At 37.1% G+C, this 20,870-nt stretch overlaps 3 protein-coding genes across 4 annotated transcripts in view; 1 reads left to right on the top strand and 2 right to left on the bottom strand.

The window, feature by feature from the left end:
* The window catches only part of LOC306885147 (uncharacterized protein), a 61,832-nt gene extending 52,520 nt beyond the window's left edge, over window positions 1-9,312 (bottom strand). Inside the window, exons 1-6 of the mRNA XM_079441503.1 lie at window positions 8,646-9,312; window positions 7,516-7,617; window positions 6,327-6,422; window positions 4,536-4,649; window positions 3,546-3,650; window positions 1,824-1,922 (exon numbers count right to left, since the gene is read on the bottom strand). Coding sequence (XP_079297629.1) covers window positions 1,824-1,922; window positions 3,546-3,650; window positions 4,536-4,649; window positions 6,327-6,422; window positions 7,516-7,617; window positions 8,646-8,783 — 654 coding nt within the window. The 5' untranslated portion in view covers window positions 8,784-9,312. The remainder of the gene's footprint in view (window positions 1-1,823; window positions 1,923-3,545; window positions 3,651-4,535; window positions 4,650-6,326; window positions 6,423-7,515; window positions 7,618-8,645) is intronic.
* Window positions 9,313-9,860: 548 nt separating this feature from the next.
* LOC306885169 (3-oxoacyl-[acyl-carrier-protein] synthase, mitochondrial-like) lies at window positions 9,861-14,952 on the top strand. 2 transcript variants are annotated; one of them, XM_079441527.1, is made up of 3 exons: window positions 9,861-9,949; window positions 10,737-11,734; window positions 14,029-14,952. In XM_079441527.1, exons 2-3 carry the CDS (start codon window positions 10,764-10,766, stop codon window positions 14,429-14,431), a joined length of 1,374 nt encoding a protein of 457 aa, XP_079297653.1. In that variant the 5' UTR covers window positions 9,861-9,949; window positions 10,737-10,763; the 3' UTR covers window positions 14,432-14,952. The 2 variants fall into 2 exon arrangements, with proteins under 2 accessions (XP_079297653.1, XP_079297654.1); XM_079441528.1 differs by having other exon boundaries at window positions 9,861-9,908; window positions 14,029-14,946.
* On the bottom strand, window positions 14,918-20,351 carry LOC306885168 (E3 ubiquitin-protein ligase TRIM39-like). The gene is made up of 7 exons (XM_079441526.1): window positions 20,222-20,351; window positions 18,665-19,221; window positions 18,253-18,339; window positions 17,811-18,044; window positions 17,591-17,729; window positions 16,288-16,323; window positions 14,918-15,593 (listed from the first exon to the last, which is right to left on the bottom strand). Exons 2-7 carry the CDS (start codon window positions 19,217-19,219, stop codon window positions 15,061-15,063), a joined length of 1,584 nt encoding a protein of 527 aa, XP_079297652.1. The 5' UTR covers window positions 19,220-19,221; window positions 20,222-20,351; the 3' UTR covers window positions 14,918-15,060.
* Between the last annotated feature and the right edge of the window lie 519 nt (window positions 20,352-20,870).

Genomic DNA, 20,870 nt, shown 5'->3' with positions numbered 1-20,870 from the left:
ACACTTTAAATGTAACGCTCAGTGACAGTGTAGTTTGGCTTCTTTTCTGACAGCTCAAGGATGAAGATTTTTGTGTGGAACTCATTTTCACTATGCTTAAATAACAAAAATAATAATATATAATAATGCAAAAATAACCCACTCTTCATACTTCAGGCATCTGATGTCAAAAGTGTCATTATGTCTCCAAGAAAACTAAAGAAATATGAACAAATATGTCGACAGTTCGATATTCATAACTTCCTCACATCCTTCAGAGGTTTTCATCCTCACATTTGATTCAGCGGTATTACAGTGTAATTCTAGGTAATTAATAAAATTAATTGAAATTACTGTAAAGCACAGAAATAGAGCAAGCTATAATAAAATTATAATTAAATGTATTAATTGTCATTTTAATAATTATTTAAATTTTATTACAAATTATATTTTTTATTACTATTTTGAATAAAATGACAAATAATTCCTGGGTACTAGAAACAGTAGGTACTTAATAAAATTACTCAAAGTGACTGTATTGCACATGAATACAGTATAATATAATTAAAACATCAATTTAGTACATCAAGTTAAACTAAATGAAATATTTTATTTTATTTTAGAGTGGTTAACTTTAATAACACTATTAAGCCCATAACAAAATTACTAAAAAGTAAATTCAAATGAAAAGTGTAAAAATAAAAAGTTAAAATAAATAAATGACTACAATAGCATATAACTAATAGTAAAATAACACACGTTATCTGCACAGGACGTAGCAATCACACAGTCTCCATCTCCATTTAAACAGGGATAATTGTCACGGATGTTTTGGAGATTTTCTTCCCTTTCCTTCCTTTCCCTGGGGGAAAGAGAGCACCATTTACAGGAAGACAGAATTTGTGAGCAATCAAAAGGGGCCAAAAATGTCAACAAGGACTTGGGTACAAAATCTGCCTTTTCCTTGCCTCTCAAATCCATTATCTCACTTCTGTGCATTAACTTCATCCACACTTGTGTCACTGCCTTGTGTCTTTTCTTATTAAAGCTCTTAGTGAGATCGAATCTGTTCTTTTATTCTGTTCCTGGCTCTCACATTTGGGTTAATAAACTGTATAATTATGGTGGAAACTGCACAAACTTGTATAACAGAAACCTGGAATGCAGTTGCAAGGAAAACAATGTCTAGATTTGATCTAATCTTCAATTAAGTCACATCATTAGACAAACAGGCTTCAGGCTAATGACTTCTCCAAAAGTTCCCCTAAATCAGTAACACGGAAAAGACTTCTGCATTGCCAAAATAAATATACATTAACTGCAATATCTTTAAATAAAAACGAGAAATGTGTCAACTAAACTTACTAAAACTAATAATTAAAAATGAATAAATACTATATAGACATATTTATACATTTATAAAAACAAATACAAACACACATGATAAAACAACTAAAAACCTAACTGAAATTAAAGTGAAAACATTCTGTAAAATAATTCAAAATGAACAAAAACTTTAATTTTACAGAATATCAATTATTCTAAAATAACACTGTTTCGCTATTGGCCTGATGTGAACCATTACTCAAACTAAACAGATCTCAGAATATCTACAATTAATAACGCAGGACTTGCTTTAAACTGGAAATGGTCACAAAACCATCTCTGAAAGACTTGATGTTCAACTGGTTTGGTAAAATCATCTGTTCATCAATCAAAGCCCAATGGCCAACAGGACTCAGACTCAAAGAACTGGACAAATTAACACCAGAATGGCCCTTTGAGCATGTCTTTGTTTGTTGGTTGTTTGTTTGTGTGTGTGTGTGTGTGAGAGAGTTTCTTACATTCTGAGAGTCCGGATTCGCCCCAAACTCCACCAAGACTTTGGCCATCTCAACATCTTTCCGTCTGCAGCAGATGTGAAGCGCAGTGTCGCCGTTCGCCTGCAAACACAATTGAACCATCAGAATGCAAACTAGATACATCATGCTGAGATGCAATATTGGGTCATATGGTTTCAAAACAACGACCAATCATGATTTTGGTATTGATTCTGGGTTTCATGCAGGGTTATAATCATCAACTAAACTAAAACCATAAAAAATAAAATAAAATAAAAAACAATAAAATAAAGGTTAAATGAGACTTATTATGCCCCTTTATAGAATATGTAATATAAGTCTCAGGTGTCGCCAGAATGTGTCTGTGAAGTTTCAGCTCAAAATACCCCACAGATCATTTATTATATTGTTTTGAAAATGCCTAGTTTGAGTGGAAACAGAAACACGCTGTATCTTTAAATGCAAATGAGCTTCTGCTCCCCTCCCCCTTTTCCAGAAAATGGCTGTGCTTTTACAGCTCATACCTCAGATAATCTGACAAAAAACATTTGTTTGGTTTTGATTATCATGTCTATCGCACTGAAATCATGCATTTTAAGCCATATTAGTTTAAACTTCTTATATACAGTTTTCCGAGTGCACACATCCGAAGCATTTGCAATTCAAATTCAATTTAACAATTAACAAAAACTCTAATAGTGTCAGACTTTGTTCCCCTGTGTCTTATGTTTCCATGTGCTCCCTGTGTTTCCTTATGCCCTTATTTGGACTTCCTGTTCCTTTCCTCGTTTAGAGCCATTATTAGTTCATTTGTCCCCAGCCCTGTGTTTAATTACTCCTCACCTGTTTCTGTTCTTCCTCGTTTGATTTCCTAGTGTTCTTAAGCCCTGTGTCTCCCTGTCTCCCATGTCCGGTATTGTTTGTCTTACCCCTGAGTTCTACGTTCTGTGTGGTGGTCTTCAATAAAGAAGGATTATCGAACGTTTTCCTTGTCTCCTCGCTCCCCGAGCAGTGTGACAAATAGTATATTTGTGACAATCAAATAACACTGGTTTGACATTCCGGGTGAAAGGCAATTGAGGATGTCCCATTTAAAACCAATTTAAAAAAAAACACATGCCAAATTTTTTGAAATGCAATTTTTGAATTCAAGTTGGTTTTACCTGTTTGTTTGTTTTTTTCAGCAAATAAAAAAACCCTTAATGACTCTTAAAATGTCAAGTAGCTTCCTGGATATTGGAGGTATCAAACTTACTTTGATTTGATGAACAAAAGGTTTTTCAAATATTATTAATATTGTAAAATAACATTACCTCACTGCTTATTTCTAAGAAGAAAAAAATAAAAGATTAGAATTTCAAGAAACAGTATTAACACTTGAGCTTTTACACTTTCCATATGAGCTGCATTTTATTGTATTTTTAAACAGTTTAATAGAGACGAAGAAAAGTGAACTGACCTATTTAAGAACTAGAGAGCTTCGTTTTGAGTAAGATATGAGTGCTTAATTTCCACTGATGACACTTAAAACCAGCTAAATCAAACAAATGTGGTAAAACACAAACTGGAAGTGAACCATTGCAGTTTTATGATCAGTTTCCTATTCAGAACTTTATTTGAATAATCCTAATTTACAGTTACTTTTTTGACTTAAATAACAACAAAATAACTTGATTTGATTGTATGAATACAATCTTAAGATTTGGAAGGTCATGGGACACTTACTGCCTTCATGGCTCTGAGCTGTGGCTCGGACTGGCCGGAGAGGAGTTCCCGAACAATCACAACATTCCCAGCTTCGACAGCCAGCAGCAGCGGAAGGCAGCCATCCTGGACAGACAAGAAAACGACAGGGAATATTTGAACTTGTAGTGAAGAACATCTATTTCTCAGCTGCATCCAACAATTACAATAATATGACAACACCACATAATCTGGTCATTGTAGTAAAAAACCTGGTTGTAATGAACTAATTGTAATTTTTACATTTAATCATTTAGTAGAAGCTTTTATCCAAAGCGACTTGCAAATAAGGACAATAGATGCAATCAAAACCAACAAAAGAGCAATAATATGTAAGTGCTGTGACAAGTCCCGGACAGTCTAATGCAGTGCAATTTTTTTTTTAATAACAATTAGATAAACTAGAAAAAGGATAGAGAACGCTATTTTTAGAGGGTTAAGTTGTATTTTTTTATATAAATAAAAGGAAAACAAGTAGATAGAATAGAAATAGAACAGAGAGAGCTACTGTTAGAGGGCTGTTTTTTTCTGTTTTTAATCAATAAAAATAAAACAAGTAGATAGAATAAAATAGAATTGAGTGCTATTGTTAGAGCATCCATTTTTTTATAAATAAAAAGAAAATGAGTAGATAGAATAGAAATAGAATAGAGAATGCTATTATTAGTGTCATTTTTAATAAATGAAAAACAAGTAGATAGAATAGAAATAAAATAAAGAGTGCTAGTGTTGGAGGGCCAAGTGTAGATGGAAGAGATGTGTTTAAGGAGTTAGTTGAAGATGGGTAGAGGTCTCAGCTACTTGGATCGAGTTGGGCAGGTCATTCCACCAGGAGGGAACAGTTAAGGTGAAAGTGATTTTGTGCTTCTTTGCGATGGCACTACAAAGCGCCGTTCACTTGCAGAACGCAAGTTTCTGGAGGGCACATTTTCTCATATAATTTATCAATGAGCATGTTCAATGCTTTTGTACCTTGTCTGGTATAAGATGAGCATCTTTGCTGCTGAACTTGAGCAGAGTCTGCACGACTCCAAGCCCTCCGGTCGGTCGAGACGCTGCGTAGTGCAGGGGCAACTGATCACTGGGCTAAACATGAGAATGAGAATTCAATTAAATCAATGTGAGAATTCATGTGTTTTTGGACATTTTAATACTGAGGTATTCTTTGGCATACATGGAGTATAATATTAACTTAATTTACACACAAAGGCCCAGTTTCACAGACAGGGCTTAGACTAAACCAGGATTAGGCCATTGTTCAATTAGGACATTTAAGTCATTTCTATAAACGTGACTTAGAAAAAAAACATTACTGGTGTGCAAAGACAAAACAAAGGCACTGATATGTTTTAAGATCAGTCAGTACAAGTTTCTTTCAGTTGAAACAGCTCAGACTTACACTTTAGTCTAGGTCTTACAGTGCGTTCACACCAGACGCGACTTGCGCGAATAAATCGCGCTATTCGTGCGTAGTTGGAAACTTGAACATTTTGAGTTTACTCGCTTCATTCGCGCGTGAAATTCGCTTCATTTGCACGTGAAATTCATTTCACAATTCACGAATTCGCGTCATGGGAGGGGCTTCTGCCAGGAGGCTCCAGTCTCGTTGCGAAATGGCTTACATGTATTTTGTTGAGAGGGTAGTTGCACCTTATGTGCTATGGAAACACTGGACACGTGTATTTCAGCCGAGAATGTAGTTGTTTAAAACTCAAATCTGCGGTTTATTTATAAAAACAGCCCCTATTTGAAAATGTGTTTCACCGATTTCGGAGCCGTGAGCTCCAGGCGATCACCGGGCGCTCGTGCTCATGTATCCCGAAGAGAGGAGCATAACCTCGGCTAGTCCTTCTGACATTTGCCGCTGGCTCTGATGTCTCTGTAGTGGATAAACATAAGATATAATTTGTTTTGGGTAAATCTAACAGGTAATCTTTGGTCTATCGTACAGTTTCGGGTATCCACATACAGCAACAATGATTTTGTCCTCTATTGTTGTTTCGGATTTTTGCCTCTACTCGTAATAACATCACTACTAGAGCAAGCTCCTGATTGGTTAGCGCGGCGCGAATATCCGGCAAAGTTCAGATTTTTAAACTTGCACGATTTGCGTGAATCACACGTTATGCGCGTCAAACGCCTGAAACGCTCAATTCGCGTGAATCGCGCTGCCTCATTCGCGCGAATCGCACCGCAGGATGTCTATTCGCGTCTTTGCATTGACTTAACATGTAAATCACTCGCGCTTAACGCTTCATTCGCGTCTGGTGTGAACGCACCATTAAGCCTTGTTTGTGAAACCGGGCGATAATGTTTGAATTGTAACTCAATATAAATCTTCTAAAAATCCCTTTAAAAGCTGTCACACATAAACATAAACACTCAAGTGAAGACTGTAAACATAATCATGCCCATTTCCTGTATAAACAGGAAACGTTTTCTGAGACCCATGTCATTGGTCACGATCATGCATTCAGAAGTCAATGAATAATCACATTAAAAGACTGTACTTCTGTTAAATAATGTGATTTACATTATTAAAAATGTGCAACAGTAAGAAATGTGTGACTAAAAGCCACGAAACAGACGTTTGATTGATTTTAGTTAAATGTTTAATGCAATTAAATAATCCATGCACGTAAACATTAAACTATTAGGAACATTTGTACCAATTTGTTTGGTCTTTTACCTCTCAAAGAAACACATATCTCAATATGAGCTGAATGTGATTATGTGAAGATAAAAGTGAACTGAACATCTCACCCCTGCTGGTAAATTGGGATCAGTTTTTCTGGCCAGTAGTTTGACGATCTCGTCTTTGGAGTGAGCTGCAGCGATGTGTAATGCTGATCTGCCATCCTGAGCAATAGAAACAACATTAAAAACAAACTAATTCATAACAATACACAATACATTTTAATACAAAATAGGTATAATATATGTCTAATATATACCGGTCAAATGTATGGGATAGGTACGATTTTGAAAGTCTCCACATTAAACATTATTTCCCACACAAATATGAAGCACCACGAATGTTTTCAACACTGATAATAATCAGAAATGTTTCTTGAGCAGTAAATCAGCATATTAGAATGATTTCTGAAGGATGATGTGACACTGAAGACTGGAGTAATGATGCTGACAGTTCAGATGCGCAATTGGAATAAATTACATTTTACAATATATTCACACAGAATCTTTTTTACATTTAAAAAAAATCGAAATTTTCATAGTATTTTTGATTAAACAAATGTCGCCTTGATGAGCAGAAGAGATTTTCAAAAACATTTAAAAATTCTTACCAATCCTAAACTTCTGACCCGTAGTGTATAATTATCTTTCTAAAGTTATGACTGTTTGAGAGTTATGAGAATATAGAGAAAAATAAAGAGAAAATCAAATGCAATGGTACATTTTAATGATCATCTCTCACACTGACTTCAAAATGTAAATGCTGTAATCGTGTCATGGATGATGTTTTGCCCTGTGCGCTATTGACCTCACTGTCTATTTCCACAGGAGGCTATGTCTCAGACTGTGAAGTGGAAGACTATAATGCTTGTAGAGGTTATCCAAGGACATTTCACGACAGAAGCTTTGAGTCACTGACACAAATTGACTCCAACGGTTCAGTGAATCGCTTTACACACATGCACAGCTGGACAGACATTCCAGCTGGATCGCCAAGAGTTACCGAATGACCACATATCTCGTAGCAGAAGGAGTCACCACTTCATAAAAAAGCACAAAATACCAGGCTACAGCTGAACACATAGTTTGCACCCACATTACCACAGTTCAGCATTAATGTTGATTCTCTGAAGCAATTCTCTTAATTGCCTGCTACTAATGAACAACATCTGCGTTGAGCGGCGTGTTCTGGTTTTGCCTCAGAGGAGTGGGAGTTATTTAAGTTAAGACATGATTCCAGACGATGGGAAACTCCTACCTTCGTTTTGTCACTTGGATTGACCCCCAGTTCCAGCAACCGGTCAACGATAGACAGACGGCTCTCTCGCACCGCGACCATCAGGAGGCTCAAGCCAGACTCCTGCGGGAGAACAAGGGAACATAGTCAATATTTCACTGCGGAGAGAAATTATTCAGTACTGCGCCTATATTCACAGCTGAAGTGTGTGGATTACACAAGAGGGTTGAAACAGCTTGAAAATACAAATACAAAAAAAATTCTTCAAGGTTTTTTTAAATACAGCATCTTGAAGACTGCTGTACAGATTTTAGGAACGTTTTTGTTTCGCTGAAACACATTACACAGATCCATTCCTTGTGACAAGTTATCTGAAAGTCTACATTACCACAATACAACTTCAGACAGTACAAGTATTTTATTATTATTATTTGTTAAATTGTATATAATTACAGCAGTTTTATAACACACCCCAGTTATGGTAAATATATTAGTTTATATTATAAAACAGCAAACACCAGAAAATTAAATATGCACCACATACATAGAATAAATGTTTTTTGAATGAACATTAATTTGACTTGAATAAATAAATAAAATTGAAATAAAAGAATTAAAATGTAATTAGACTAATTAAAACATTAAATAAATTACTAAACATTTGTGTGCATGCATATATAAACAATAAACGCTTATGAATTTAATATATTTTAATTTGACAGTAATTCTTTATATATGATGCATTTACAATATTTTAATATTTCAAAATTAATACAAATACTTTGTCTACTTTCATTTTAATAGATAATATATAGACTTATTAAAATTTATTAAATTAATAAACGTTCATTTTATTAATATACACACACACTAATTATTAATTTAATGTATTTCAATTAATCTAGTTTATTTTGTACACACAAATATTTATTAAAATAACAAAAATTTAAAATTAAATCTTTAAAAATTTAATTATTTTATATTTATTTTTTACTCCAAGTGTAACCTTAACGTTAGTTCGTAATACTGCACTGTAATAGATTCTACAATACAGTCATAATAAATTATGATGAATTCAAACATATAATATTTTTTTTCATAACTGAACTTTTAAACACGCAATAAAAAAGCACCTGCAGCACGCATCTCACCTCATCGATCTGGAAGATCTCCGGATCTCCCTTCTCCAGCGCCTCGAGTTTCTGTTCCAGTGCCATCCATTCCCCCCTGAGGGCCAGAGGCATCAGGCGCTGAGGGGTCCCGGACACACAAGAGCTTTCTGACATCATACAAGACCACAAAATAACCTCACAGGAACCAAACCATACGAGTCTGTCAACACCATAACAAAAGCACGTTCATTTAAAACGCAGACGGATCCACTGCAGGTGCGGGTCTAACGGTCCCTCCCTCTTGGTAGGAGGTATAAAGCGAACATTCCTCCTTTAAAGTTCACAAACTCCGCCTTCAGTTCCTCCCGTTACCCTGGATTCAACAAAAAAAGACCACTTAAACCAGCCCACAGAAGAGAGACAGCACAGTAATAAGAGCTCGGGCTGCTGAAAACAGCCATTCAGCTCGACTTTAACCGTTACTGCTGCTGCTGTCGTTTACCTCAGAATCAACGTCAACATTTTTACAATTAGTTAATCTCTATTTACGGGTAAAATCAGGTCCATCTGCGTGGAAATGGGTATTCGCTTGACCCCATCACGTTTGTTTGGTCTAACATGATAAATTTGTCAAAATATATTATATTTTAGACAATAAGCGATAACCGCGCGTTCGTTTTAAACTGAACAGACGCTCCGCTCTCGCGGCACCACGTGACCAATCAGCAATTACTTTATTTATTTATTATTCAATTTAATTATTTAATAAAAGAAAGGATTTTACTCAGTTTTGATATTATATGAAGAAAGTAATGTATATTTCTTTATTTTTATTTCGGACGTTTTCGCAGGCTGCATTGTTCGGCAACCGCTTACGCTTCTCGCAGGCTATGATTGTCGCTGATCTCGAGTCAATTTTATCTTTACGTTGTTAACATTCTTGTATTTTTTAAACGTTGTTGCAAAATGTTGGTGCACAAGATAAGTGCTACAAATGAATAAAAATGGCACGTACTAATATTTCATTTAATTGTACATTTTTGCTGTTCTCATCGCATTTCCTCAACCTGTTATTGACAGGACTGCTCATTTTTATAATTGCATAATATAGATAATCTAATAAAATACATTATTATTATTATTATTATGAGTGACATTCATTTTAGTAATGAGTAATTTGGATTAGAATACGTAAATCCCGATTTCTGATCCATCAAACGAGGACTTTTAGCACTAAATTTGGAGACTTTTATTATAGAAATCAACATAAACCGGAAGTCAGCTGCTGTCTGCGTCTGCCTGGTGTGTTTACTTTTGCTTCTGCTGAATCCACGTGAATGCAAGTGCGTATCTGAGTTTAATTGCTTGTTAGTTATTAATCTATGTGAAATTTATTTAAGTTAATTAAGTGGATAGTCTCCAAATTAATGCATTACAATATTCAGTACATAATGCTGAGTGAATAGAGCTTGATAGTGTGATATTATCTTTCAAAGTTCTTCTTTGTTTGAAAGCATAGTCAACGTTTTATTTTTATTTTTAACGTATTTTTAAATACATTTTAATATATACTTCATTACATATGTAGTTAATATATAACTTTTAATATATAATTGATTTTAATAAAGATATGTGAGTAGTGACAGTGTCCTCCGGGCCGAAATCGGGTTTCAATTTTTGGAGCTATAGCCATTATAAAATTAAGGGTCCCTACGAAAAAAAAACCCGATTTCGGCCCGGAGGACACTGTCATATGAATTCACAAATCATGGAGAATGATATGCAGTATTATTTGCATGTCTATGACAGCGCACTGCGTATTTATAGCCAACAGAAATCTGAATATTGAACCGCAAACTATCTTTACTGACGTATCATAACGTAAACTAATAATGATATAGATATTATAATATGATAGCATGTCAGATATATATATGTGTGTGTGTGTGTGTGTGTGTGTAATGTGTGTATTCACTCAAATGTTATTATTAAACAATTGTGTTAAATTAGAAAAAAATAGATACAAAAATTCTTGTTTTATCATGATTTTTTTTTTTACTATGATACGTGGCATGAACTTAAACTTAAGCAATAGTAATAATGAACTACTTTTTTCATTATTTTTTGCAGTGAAGGTCTGATCTGGTCTCAGTCACGATGTCTCTGAGATGCTGTCAGATGATGTTACTGAGACTATATGGCGGCTCTTTGTCCACCGTGAAGAGCTGCATGTGTTTGAGACGCTACACTAGAGCAGCTCAGAGTCACAGGAGGGTGGTGGTCACCGGCATCGGACTCGTTTCTCCTCTCGGGACAGGAAGTGCTCTGCCCTGGCAGCGTCTGATTGGTGGAGAAAGCGGTTTGGTTGCTCTGGACCCAGAGGAGTATAACACAGTCCCGTGTAAGGTGGCGGCGCGCGTGCCGCGAGGTGTTAAACATGGAAATTTCAACGAAGAGGCGTTTTTGTCCAAAGGAGAGATCAACAGCATGTCTCCAGCCACGGTTATGGCCATCGGTGCCGCTCAGTTGGCTCTTGAGGATTGCGGATGGTTTCCCAGAAGTCCTGAGGAGCAGCTGAGCACCGGTGTGGCGGTCGGGATGGGTATGGTGTCTCTGGAGGAAATCGCTCGGACGGCCTCGGCCTTTCAAACGCGCGGCTACAGCAAAGTCAGTCCATTTTTCGTCCCTCGCATTCTGGTCAACATGGCCGCAGGACACATAAGCATCAAACACAAACTCAAGGGTCCCAATCATGCCGTGTCCACCGCGTGCGCCACGGGTGCTCACGCTGTCGGAGACGCCGCCCGTTTCATCGCTCACGGTGACGCCGAGGTGATGCTCGCCGGTGGGACGGAGGCCTGCGTCAGTCCGCTGTCCATCGCCGGGTTCGCTCGCGCTCGGGCCCTCAGCACCAACTGGAACCAGGAGCCCAGACTCGCCTCGCGCCCATTTCATCCAGACAGAGAGGGGTTTGTGATGGGAGAAGGGGCGGCCGTGCTTGTTTTAGAGGAGTATGGACACGCAGAGAAGAGGGGTGCGCGGGTGTACGCCGAGGTGCTGGGATATGGGCTCTCTGGAGACGCCAGCCACATCACGGCTCCAACCGCAGATGGAGACGGAGCCTTTTGGTAATACAGTTTTACCCAATAGCATACAAATCAACACTACACTATTTTGATTGCAACATAACACAGCACAAATGATATAAAACCTTATTTAAGGACAGATAGGGTTATTATCTAAAACTATAACTACCATAATAATACATATAAACACAATAAAACAAATGGTAACCGAAATCAAATATAACAAACTTTAACTTATTTTATTTTATTAGCTTAAGTTGAAATACTAAAATAACTAAGTCTAAATAATAAACTAAAACTAATAAATAAAATTAATAAATACTATAGAGATTATATAAATTCATAGGTTTAGACAAAAAACCCTAATAAAATGCCAAAACAACAAAATTTATTTATTTTTTACTAAAATTAAAGCAAAAATCGAAAATACTAACAGCAAATCTAATTCAATATTCTGAGAAAAATTATAATTGGGTATCAATGATACTAAACTTAAACTGATGACAGACAATAAATAACGTGAAAAAATACTAAACGGAAAGAAAAAAAAGCACATAGTTCAAAGAGTTTCTATTACATTTAAAGGGGTCATATGATGCGATTTCAAGTTTTCCTTTCTCTTTGGAGTGTTACAAGCTGTTTGTGCATAGATAAGATCCCTGAAGTTGCAAAGACTAAAGTCTCAAAACCAAGGAGATATTCTTTATAAAAGTTGAGACTCGACCATGCCCCCCTAAAACGGCTCGTTTAAACACACCCCCACATGTCTACGTCATGGTGTGGGAAGATTTGCAAAACACCACCCAAACGTGTACGCAAAGAAAGGGGGCGTGATTTTTATTGTCGCTTGTAGTATTGTTGCTGCCGCCGGCACCATGTCCTGGAGACGCTCTGTTTCGTTGTAAAAGCGAAGCTACTTTGTTTGGGCTTCCAAAAGAGGACACAACTAGAAATCAGTGGTTAAGTTGTATTTACAACACTGTTCCAGAACAGTTCAACCCAAATATTAGAGTGTGTGCAGCGCATTTTACGGAGGATTATTTCCTGAACCTGGGAGAGTACCCTGCCAGCTGTGCACAACGGCTGTTTTTATAAAGTGAGGACAGTTTGGCGCTTCTGACTCACTGTCTGTAAGTACGTTTCTGCTACTGACTATTCAAACATGAGTTTTGAGCAGTGTAGAGTAGTGCTTGTTGTTTGTCATTTCTCCGATCACAAATGCAGACATGGTCATTTTCACGCAGCACAATGCAACACGACGTGTAAAAAGACTGTATAATCAGTAATTATGGCCCTACTGGATGCAACAAATGCCTTGTTTATAATGGGTTTTTATTGTTTTAGTCTCGTCCCGCCTGAACACGTCATTACAATACGGTGAGGAAACATTTCCGTCTCACGCTTGAGGTATTCAGCCAATCACAATGCACTGGATAGCTGGCCAATCAGAGCACACCTCACTTCAGAATGATGAGCTTTGTAAAAATCGATGGGCATGGGGCATTAATGTACAGTATGTGGAAAATAATGTTTTTTGAACCCTAAACCGCATAAACACATTACATTACACCAAATAGACAAAATGTTCTTTTTAATGTTAATGTTCTTATAAGGTTCTTTTTAGCAAGGTCATATGATTTTCTTTTTTGTACTTACTAAGTACTTTGTTAATTTTTTTTATTGCAACATGACAGAAATCACTTATAACATTGTTATAACAGGCATTACAGAACATTATATATATTAAACCGAAAAGGAAAAAAAAAACATGGATAGTACAAATATAAATCACCGTTCAAAGAGGTTCCACATACTTTTGCTATTTTTAAAAAAGTACTGTGCATTTTGATCAAAAATAAAATATTTTCACATTTATTACATTTAATTTTCATATATACTTAATTTTAGGGTTTTATTAAATATATGTAGGCAGTTGACATTTCAAGCGTTGAATAAAACGGGATCATCCAGTAGTGATCCTGAATTAAGCCCCGTTCACACCAAGCACAATAACGATAAAGATATAGTTCTAAAAATCGTTCTCTGTATTAAAGAATAGCATCTTCCACACCACAACTATAATGATAAAGGCACAGAGAAACGATATCATTAGAATCCCTTCCAGAACAATTTCTTCCAGCTGATGAACGATAAAAACACTGACAGCCAATCAGAATCCATCCTGCTTTAAAGAGCCAGACGCACATGCGCTTAGAATAAACAGACGATATCGTTCGTTGGTGTGGACGCAAATATAGTTATCGTTATACTTCTCTTTATCGTTATCGTGCTTGGTGTGAACGGGGCTTTATGTTGCTTCTCCTGCTGTGTTTCAGGTGCATGTCTGCTGCTCTGCGTGATGCTGGAGTGTCTCCTTCAGACGTGACGTATGTCAATGCTCACGCCACCTCCACACCGCTAGGAGACGCCGCGGAGAACACCGCCATTAAGAGACTGTTTGAGCAGCATGCGTACTCACTGGCCGTGTCCTCCACTAAAGGAGCGAGCGGTCATCTGCTGGGAGCCGCCGGAGCGCTGGAGGCCGCCTTCACCGCCCTTGCCTGTCACCACAGCATCCTGCCGCCCACCCTCAACCTGGACCGCACTGAGCCAGAGTTTGACCTGAACTATGTGCCCTGCACAGCGCAGACCTGGAGCTCCAGCGGACGTAGAGTCGCTCTCACCAACTCATTCGGCTTCGGGGGAACAAACGCTTCTCTGTGTCTCGCGAGCGTGTGATTACTCTAATGCAGATGGATGATTTCAGTTCAAATCCACTGGTATTTCATTATGTAACATTAAATTCGACATGAAGTGGAGGTTGCAATAGTCTTTTCTTCCCTGTTGTGACATTTATTGTGTTGGAGTGAAACGAGAGCAAATGTAGGGTGGGATTTGGTCCATGGGAATTGATTGGATGGTTGGATGTCTGTGGTTTGCTATTGGTGAATCGCATGTGAGTTACAGGTTGATGCCACCCTTGTACCAGTAAACAGAAGAGATGTCATTGAAGAGGGAGAGGAAGTTATTTTGATTAAAGATTATGAGGACAAATACATTTTTTAGTAAGAAGTAAGAATTGTCCATCTTGATTTCACGGTGACTTTAAATGTAATGCATTATGTTTGGGTGTCAGGTTTACTTTACTATGCCCTTGCATTTATATCTTCTCAACCATTAATGATATATTATATATGCAAAATTATATGTGGATTAATGCATATCGAATGTCTAATAAATTTAATTTACATGCGATTTTGCTACAGGAAACAAAGTAAATAGCACAGCCTTGATCAAGCTAATTGCCATAAAATATTAGTTAAGTTAAATTATTTAATTATGCATCCATAGGCATAATAATTTGTTTTTTAAATGCTGATGATAAGAGGGGCTGAGTTTCTACCATTAAAGCTCAAGGATGGACTAAAATATGGATAGAGTTTGCCAGTGAAAGACTGACCAGTAAAAGAGTAGATATGAGAGCTGGACTCCACATCATAAAAGCAGACCAGTCCCTTCTCATAATCCACAAACACACCGATGCACTGCGGCCTCACTCTTAGAGACAGAGGGACAGAGGGATCAGAGAGAGCTGCATACTGATTCTTATTTCTCAGCCACACAGTCCAGAATCCATCCACAGGACTCAGTGTGATCCTTCCCTTCCTTTTAATGGATTCTCTAGCCACTCCTAAATCCCATTCAGTCTTTCCCTTCACCTGCACCTCAAAATAAAACTTCCCTGAGGAGAATCCCTCCTCTGCCATGACGCTTAGACAGTAAGTAAATCTCTTTGGGCTATATGGGAGCTTTTGTTTAATGTCTCCACATCTCACTTGTTTTCCATCATAAGACAGGAGGAGATCAGGATGAGCTGTATCAGGATCCAGAGTCACATCCACTGAGAAAACAAAGAATATGAAGCACAACTTTAAAGTAGACAGATTGTGAGATTATGATGTTTTAAAGTGCCCCTATTATGCCTTTTCAGATATTACCTTTTCTTGTAGTGTTTAATAAAGCTGTTTGTGAATGTAAAATGTGCAAAGATCAAAGTGCACAATAAATAGCGTTATTGTCTATCAAAAGAAAGAACCGATTGGATTCTGAACTGCCAAAACGAGTCGGCAGTAAATACATAAAGTCTTAGTTCCTGCCCAAAGCTATGTAAGTTTGTAACAAATCTGCATACCCTGTTGGAAAAAAAAACAGCATATGCTGGTTAGGTATGTTTTGAAGCATGGCTGCTGGTTTGAGCTGATTTAAGCTGGTCCTTCATGAGCTGGTTTAAACTGGTCAGGTGCTGACATTGTGCTGGTCCTGAGCAGGAGCTAGTTGTTTAGGACCAGTGCTTGAACTAGCCATTTCAGACACTGTGAGAAAAGCGCTGATGCTGCAATGGATGAAAATTAAAGTGTTTTTTGGCCTTGGTTGGATGTAGACCTATTGTAGGGGACTTCCAAAACAAAATTAAGAACCTTTAAATTAGCACAATATGGGCATTTTAATGTTTAATGAAGTTTTTAATCAGATTGTACAAAAAAAAGCCGCAAGTATATGAATGTAAAATGAGTGTAGAGCAGACATCACTGTACCTGCATACTGCTGCATCCACTCCAGCTCTGTAGAGACTAATGACAAGAAAACATCATGAGATCTTTGAAATGTTTTATGTATGAACTTAAAGATAAGCTTTAAGGTTATGTTTAAAGAACTGTGTACAAATGTTTTATTTGATCATCTCTAACAAAGACTAATTGAAAAACAATTAAGCCCCAGCCCAGCTAAGCTGTTTGACATGCAGGCCTGAAATTTCACACATACACACACACACACACACACACACACACACACAAAACCTTGTACATCTATCTTTGTGAGGACATTCATTGACACAATGCAATCTCCAGCTACTTACCCTAACCGTACTCATCAGAACAAGATATCCTCACTTTATTGTCTTTGTCCTCACGCTGATGGTCTAATACTAAAACTGGTCATCACAAAGATAGCTGTACAAGTACACACACACACACACACACATTTTAACAGTCTATTTAAATCCACTTAAAATAAATACTCTACAGGGACATAAATATTACAGATGCAGTTAAATACATGCACAAAAATCATGGACCAGTGGCATACAATAGATCTTCACAATATTAAGCACATCACTGTTATGGGTATAAATAACAATGTCACCACCATATATGACGGCTACCTATGATAGCAGACAAAGCACAGTACTTTGCTAACCATTTAGCTTTCTTTTTGGGCATCCCAAGTTGTTGAAGCCCTCTTACGACCAGCCTGATTGTCCTAAACTGCCAAATAAGAAAACAAATAATCGGCCCGATAACCTATCTCTGAAATAGTATTTAGGGATGGTTGGTATTTAATGACTTTGGTCATAAACATTTCCTCCATAGTCAAAGGTACATCCCACCTCCAAATAAAACAAACCTCTCTATACTCCTCATTAATCACAACAACATGTATGTATTAGCAGACAGATCAGACACACACACACACACATCCTTCCTCTCACAAAGAACAAATTTGCTTTTTAAACCCCTGATGTCTATCAGTGTGATTGTCTGGTAAAATATAAAAAATTCTGAGCTGCTAAGGTGGATCTGCACACAATTCTTCATAGACATTCTTAGAAAATGTATTTCGCTAAATATTAATGAAACAGTTGAAAGGTCAAAAAAAATCACAGAGTGAATATAAAATGAATGTGGTTTCTCTTTATAGTTTCTCCTCCATGCATCGTTTCTGAAATGAATAGGTATTACTGTAACAACTGCTGATAATGAGTTCACATACTTGTATTTCAGCTCGAACCTGTTTCAGTCTATATTAATGACATTAAAATATGATAAATATATGTACCGGTTTGTGTGAGTTTCTCATCTAGAGTGTGCTGCAGTTGAGTCAGAGCTCTCCTCAGAGTCTCCAGTCTCTCATGAGTCTCCATACTGATCTCAGGCCAGTTCCTGGTGTTACTAGGCCTGCACAGGGACGAGTAAATCTACAGCAGCAGAGAGGAGAAATCCTTCAGCATGGGGAGTGTCATTCTGCATTATCATCGATCAGAGAGATGTTGACTGACCTGTAGGAGGTGGAGGTGATCTTCAGTGTTTGAGACCTGCTCCAGCTCAGTGCTTTTCAGCTTTAGCTCACTGATCTCCTGCTCCAGTTTTTCAATGAGCTCTTCCTCTTGTTTCCCTGCTGCTTTCTGCTGCTCGTCCACCATCTCCAGCAGTTCAGTCTGAGATCTCTCAATGGAGTGGATGAGATCAGTGAAGAGCTCAACATGAGCTGCTTTCTCCAGCTCTGTGTTTCTCTGGTGAACCAATTAACAAATTATCAGGGATGTTTGCTAAGACAAGAATTAGTGTTACCATTGCTCATACGTCAATTTTAGGGGAATTTTAAATTTGTTCAAAGAAAGTATTAAACTTTGTCTTCCACTGAATGATTCCTCATATCATGCAATATTTTGGATTGGCATCATTGAGGAACACATATTCATTAAACTATTTTAAACTCACATTTCTGACTTCTGCTGAGTGTTTGATGTCTTGAATCTTCCTGGTTCTGTCCTGGATCATCTGCTGTACTTCATTTCGAATCTTCATCTATAGACATAGATCAACACAGACACATTTATTACAGACATTTAAGGTGATGATACACGGGGCAACTTTTTTGAGCAATGTTGCTTGGGCAGTGCTGCCGTCCATGGCAACAGATTTCTATGTGGATACTTTAGAACGGTTGTGGGCCCTGTGTCTCACCCGTTGACGGCAACACTGGCCAGCAACATTGCTCAAAAAGTTGCCATGTGTATCATCCCCTTTTCTATTTTCAAAATAAGGAAACAAATTGTTTTACAAGATCAAATAAAAATCAGATTCCTCATGATATGAACCATTTAAAAGCAGTTTTGTTGAAATCTTCTACCTTCTGCTCTTCACTCTCCTTTTCTAGAGGAACAGTGTTGTGGTTCTTGTGGTCTGTCAGAGCACACATGGGACACACACATGTCCGATCATCTCTACAGAACAGCTCCAGGGGCCTCTCGTGTTCCTGACATATATAGTCCTCCAGATTACTCACAGGATCCATCAGTTTGTGTTTCTTTAAACCTGCCACTTTGAAATGAGGCTCCAGGTGAGTTTCACAATAGGAGCTCTGACACACCAGACACGACTTTAAGGCTATCAGCTTTCTTTCCTCACAGAAGTCACATAGAACTTCATTTTTATTTTTCTCAGGACTTTTATTTTTATAGTGATCAGCAACCTCTCGGAGTGTGGTATTAATCTTGAGATCAGGTCTTTGGTTGAATGTTTCTTTACAGTATGGACAGCTGCAGGTCTGACTGGTGTCCCAGTGCTTATTCAGACAGGTCTTGCAGAAGTTGTGTCCACATGGAGTGGTGACTGGATCAGTGAACGCATCCAGACATATAGAGCACTGAAGCTCCTCAGTCAGTGGACCACTGGAGGAGGACATTGCTGGAAAGATAAATGACGAACATAAATCATTTATATACCTGAACAGCTGAATTTAAATACTTCACAAACACCTCCCAAGTGAGGAAAGTTTACAGTAAACTCTTACAGTACCTCAAAAGTCTACAATTTGATGCGAATATGGTTGGCAATAATGGGATTTAACCCTAAAACGAAAATTGTGTCATCATATATGTCATTACAAACCCATAAGACTTTAGTTCATCTTCAAAATGCACATATTTTTTATGAAATCTGAGAGATTTCTGCCCCTCCATGAAACTCTATGTTCGTAAAGAAATAAAAAAATAAATCCATATTCAATTCTTATGAAGAAACAATTGCTTTATATGATGAACAGATGTAATTTAGGCATTTATTGACTTTTTAAAATCTGTTTAAGAATGTTTTAAAGCCAGAGTTTTGGGAGAAAAGACTTTCAATGGAATAAAAAAATAATTTATTTTATGTTCTGAAAAATTAGTTTCATATGGGTTTGAGTAAACGATAACAGAATTTTCATTTTTGGATGAACTAACCCCGCAGTTTAATATTCATTGTATTATTTCACAACAGCAAATTTCAAATAGCTTAATAGCATTAATTACAAACAAACTGTATGTCTTGCATATTGCTCTACATTGAATTTTCACTTTTTCCAACATAAAATCACATCATGACTCTATAATATTCATAATCTCACATGAAAATGATATTTTCCCCAAAGTAAAAAAGTCAAGTGTAATTTCATTTTATTTGATGTAAATGTGATTTTCAGCTACAGTGTAGCAGGTTTGTATTCTGTCTGTCTGCAGGACATTTACTTCTCTCTTCTTTAGACTTTATGCTGCGTGACAAAAGGACAGAAACACCAAACTATTTGATGCTTAAACTTGGTTCTGTTCAGAGGATTCCAGTTTGACATAAATCCTACTAAAACAGACCACTTCCATTAGAAACCTGCTCGGGACAGTCTCTCTTATATTTCTATCACTTAGCCTACCTGTGAGTTTCAGATGTGTCCACAAGAGTCTTTGAATGGCGTAAAAAATGTTTATAGTTTAAAAAGCTTGATCGTTTCAGGCATCCATATTGTTGTTAGTTTCGTTTCCTCAGAGTCTCTCTCTGAATGCAGTGATGTCAGAGCTCTTCCTGTTTTTTGCCCTGTATTGAGGGGGCTGTATTTGGTGTGTTGGGCTCATGTGTGTTTGGGACTGATGTTTCTAGTTCATGAGGAACAGAACAGATATCAGCAGACTTTTGTAATATTTTCTACTTTAAATTGATTTCTAGAGGCAGTTTCTAACTTAAATGTATGTGTCACAATTTAGATCAAATTCTTAAAATATATTGAATTGGAATGATAAGACACTGTGAGGCTGTTACTAGTCAAAAAGATATCTGAAGTGGCATTTAGGCTATTTATTTAAACATTATAGGCTATGCAAGATGTTCTTGGTAACACTTTATATTTTAAGGTGTCCTTGTTACACGTTACATGTATTTATTATTTGTAATGATAACAATAAATTATACATAATTACATGCAAGTAACTCTAAGCCAAACCTTAATCCTAAGCAGCCTATATATTAAGTACATGTAGGCCTAGCTAATGAATATTACTCAGTATTATATACTGTAACAAGGACAC

The sequence above is a fragment of the Barbus barbus genome (assembly GCF_936440315.1).
Source record: "Barbus barbus genome assembly, chromosome: 19".
Taxonomy (NCBI): domain Eukaryota; kingdom Metazoa; phylum Chordata; class Actinopteri; order Cypriniformes; family Cyprinidae; genus Barbus; species Barbus barbus.
The sequence above is the reverse complement of the archived record's forward strand: the minus strand, read 5'-3'. Positions and strand labels throughout refer to the sequence as shown.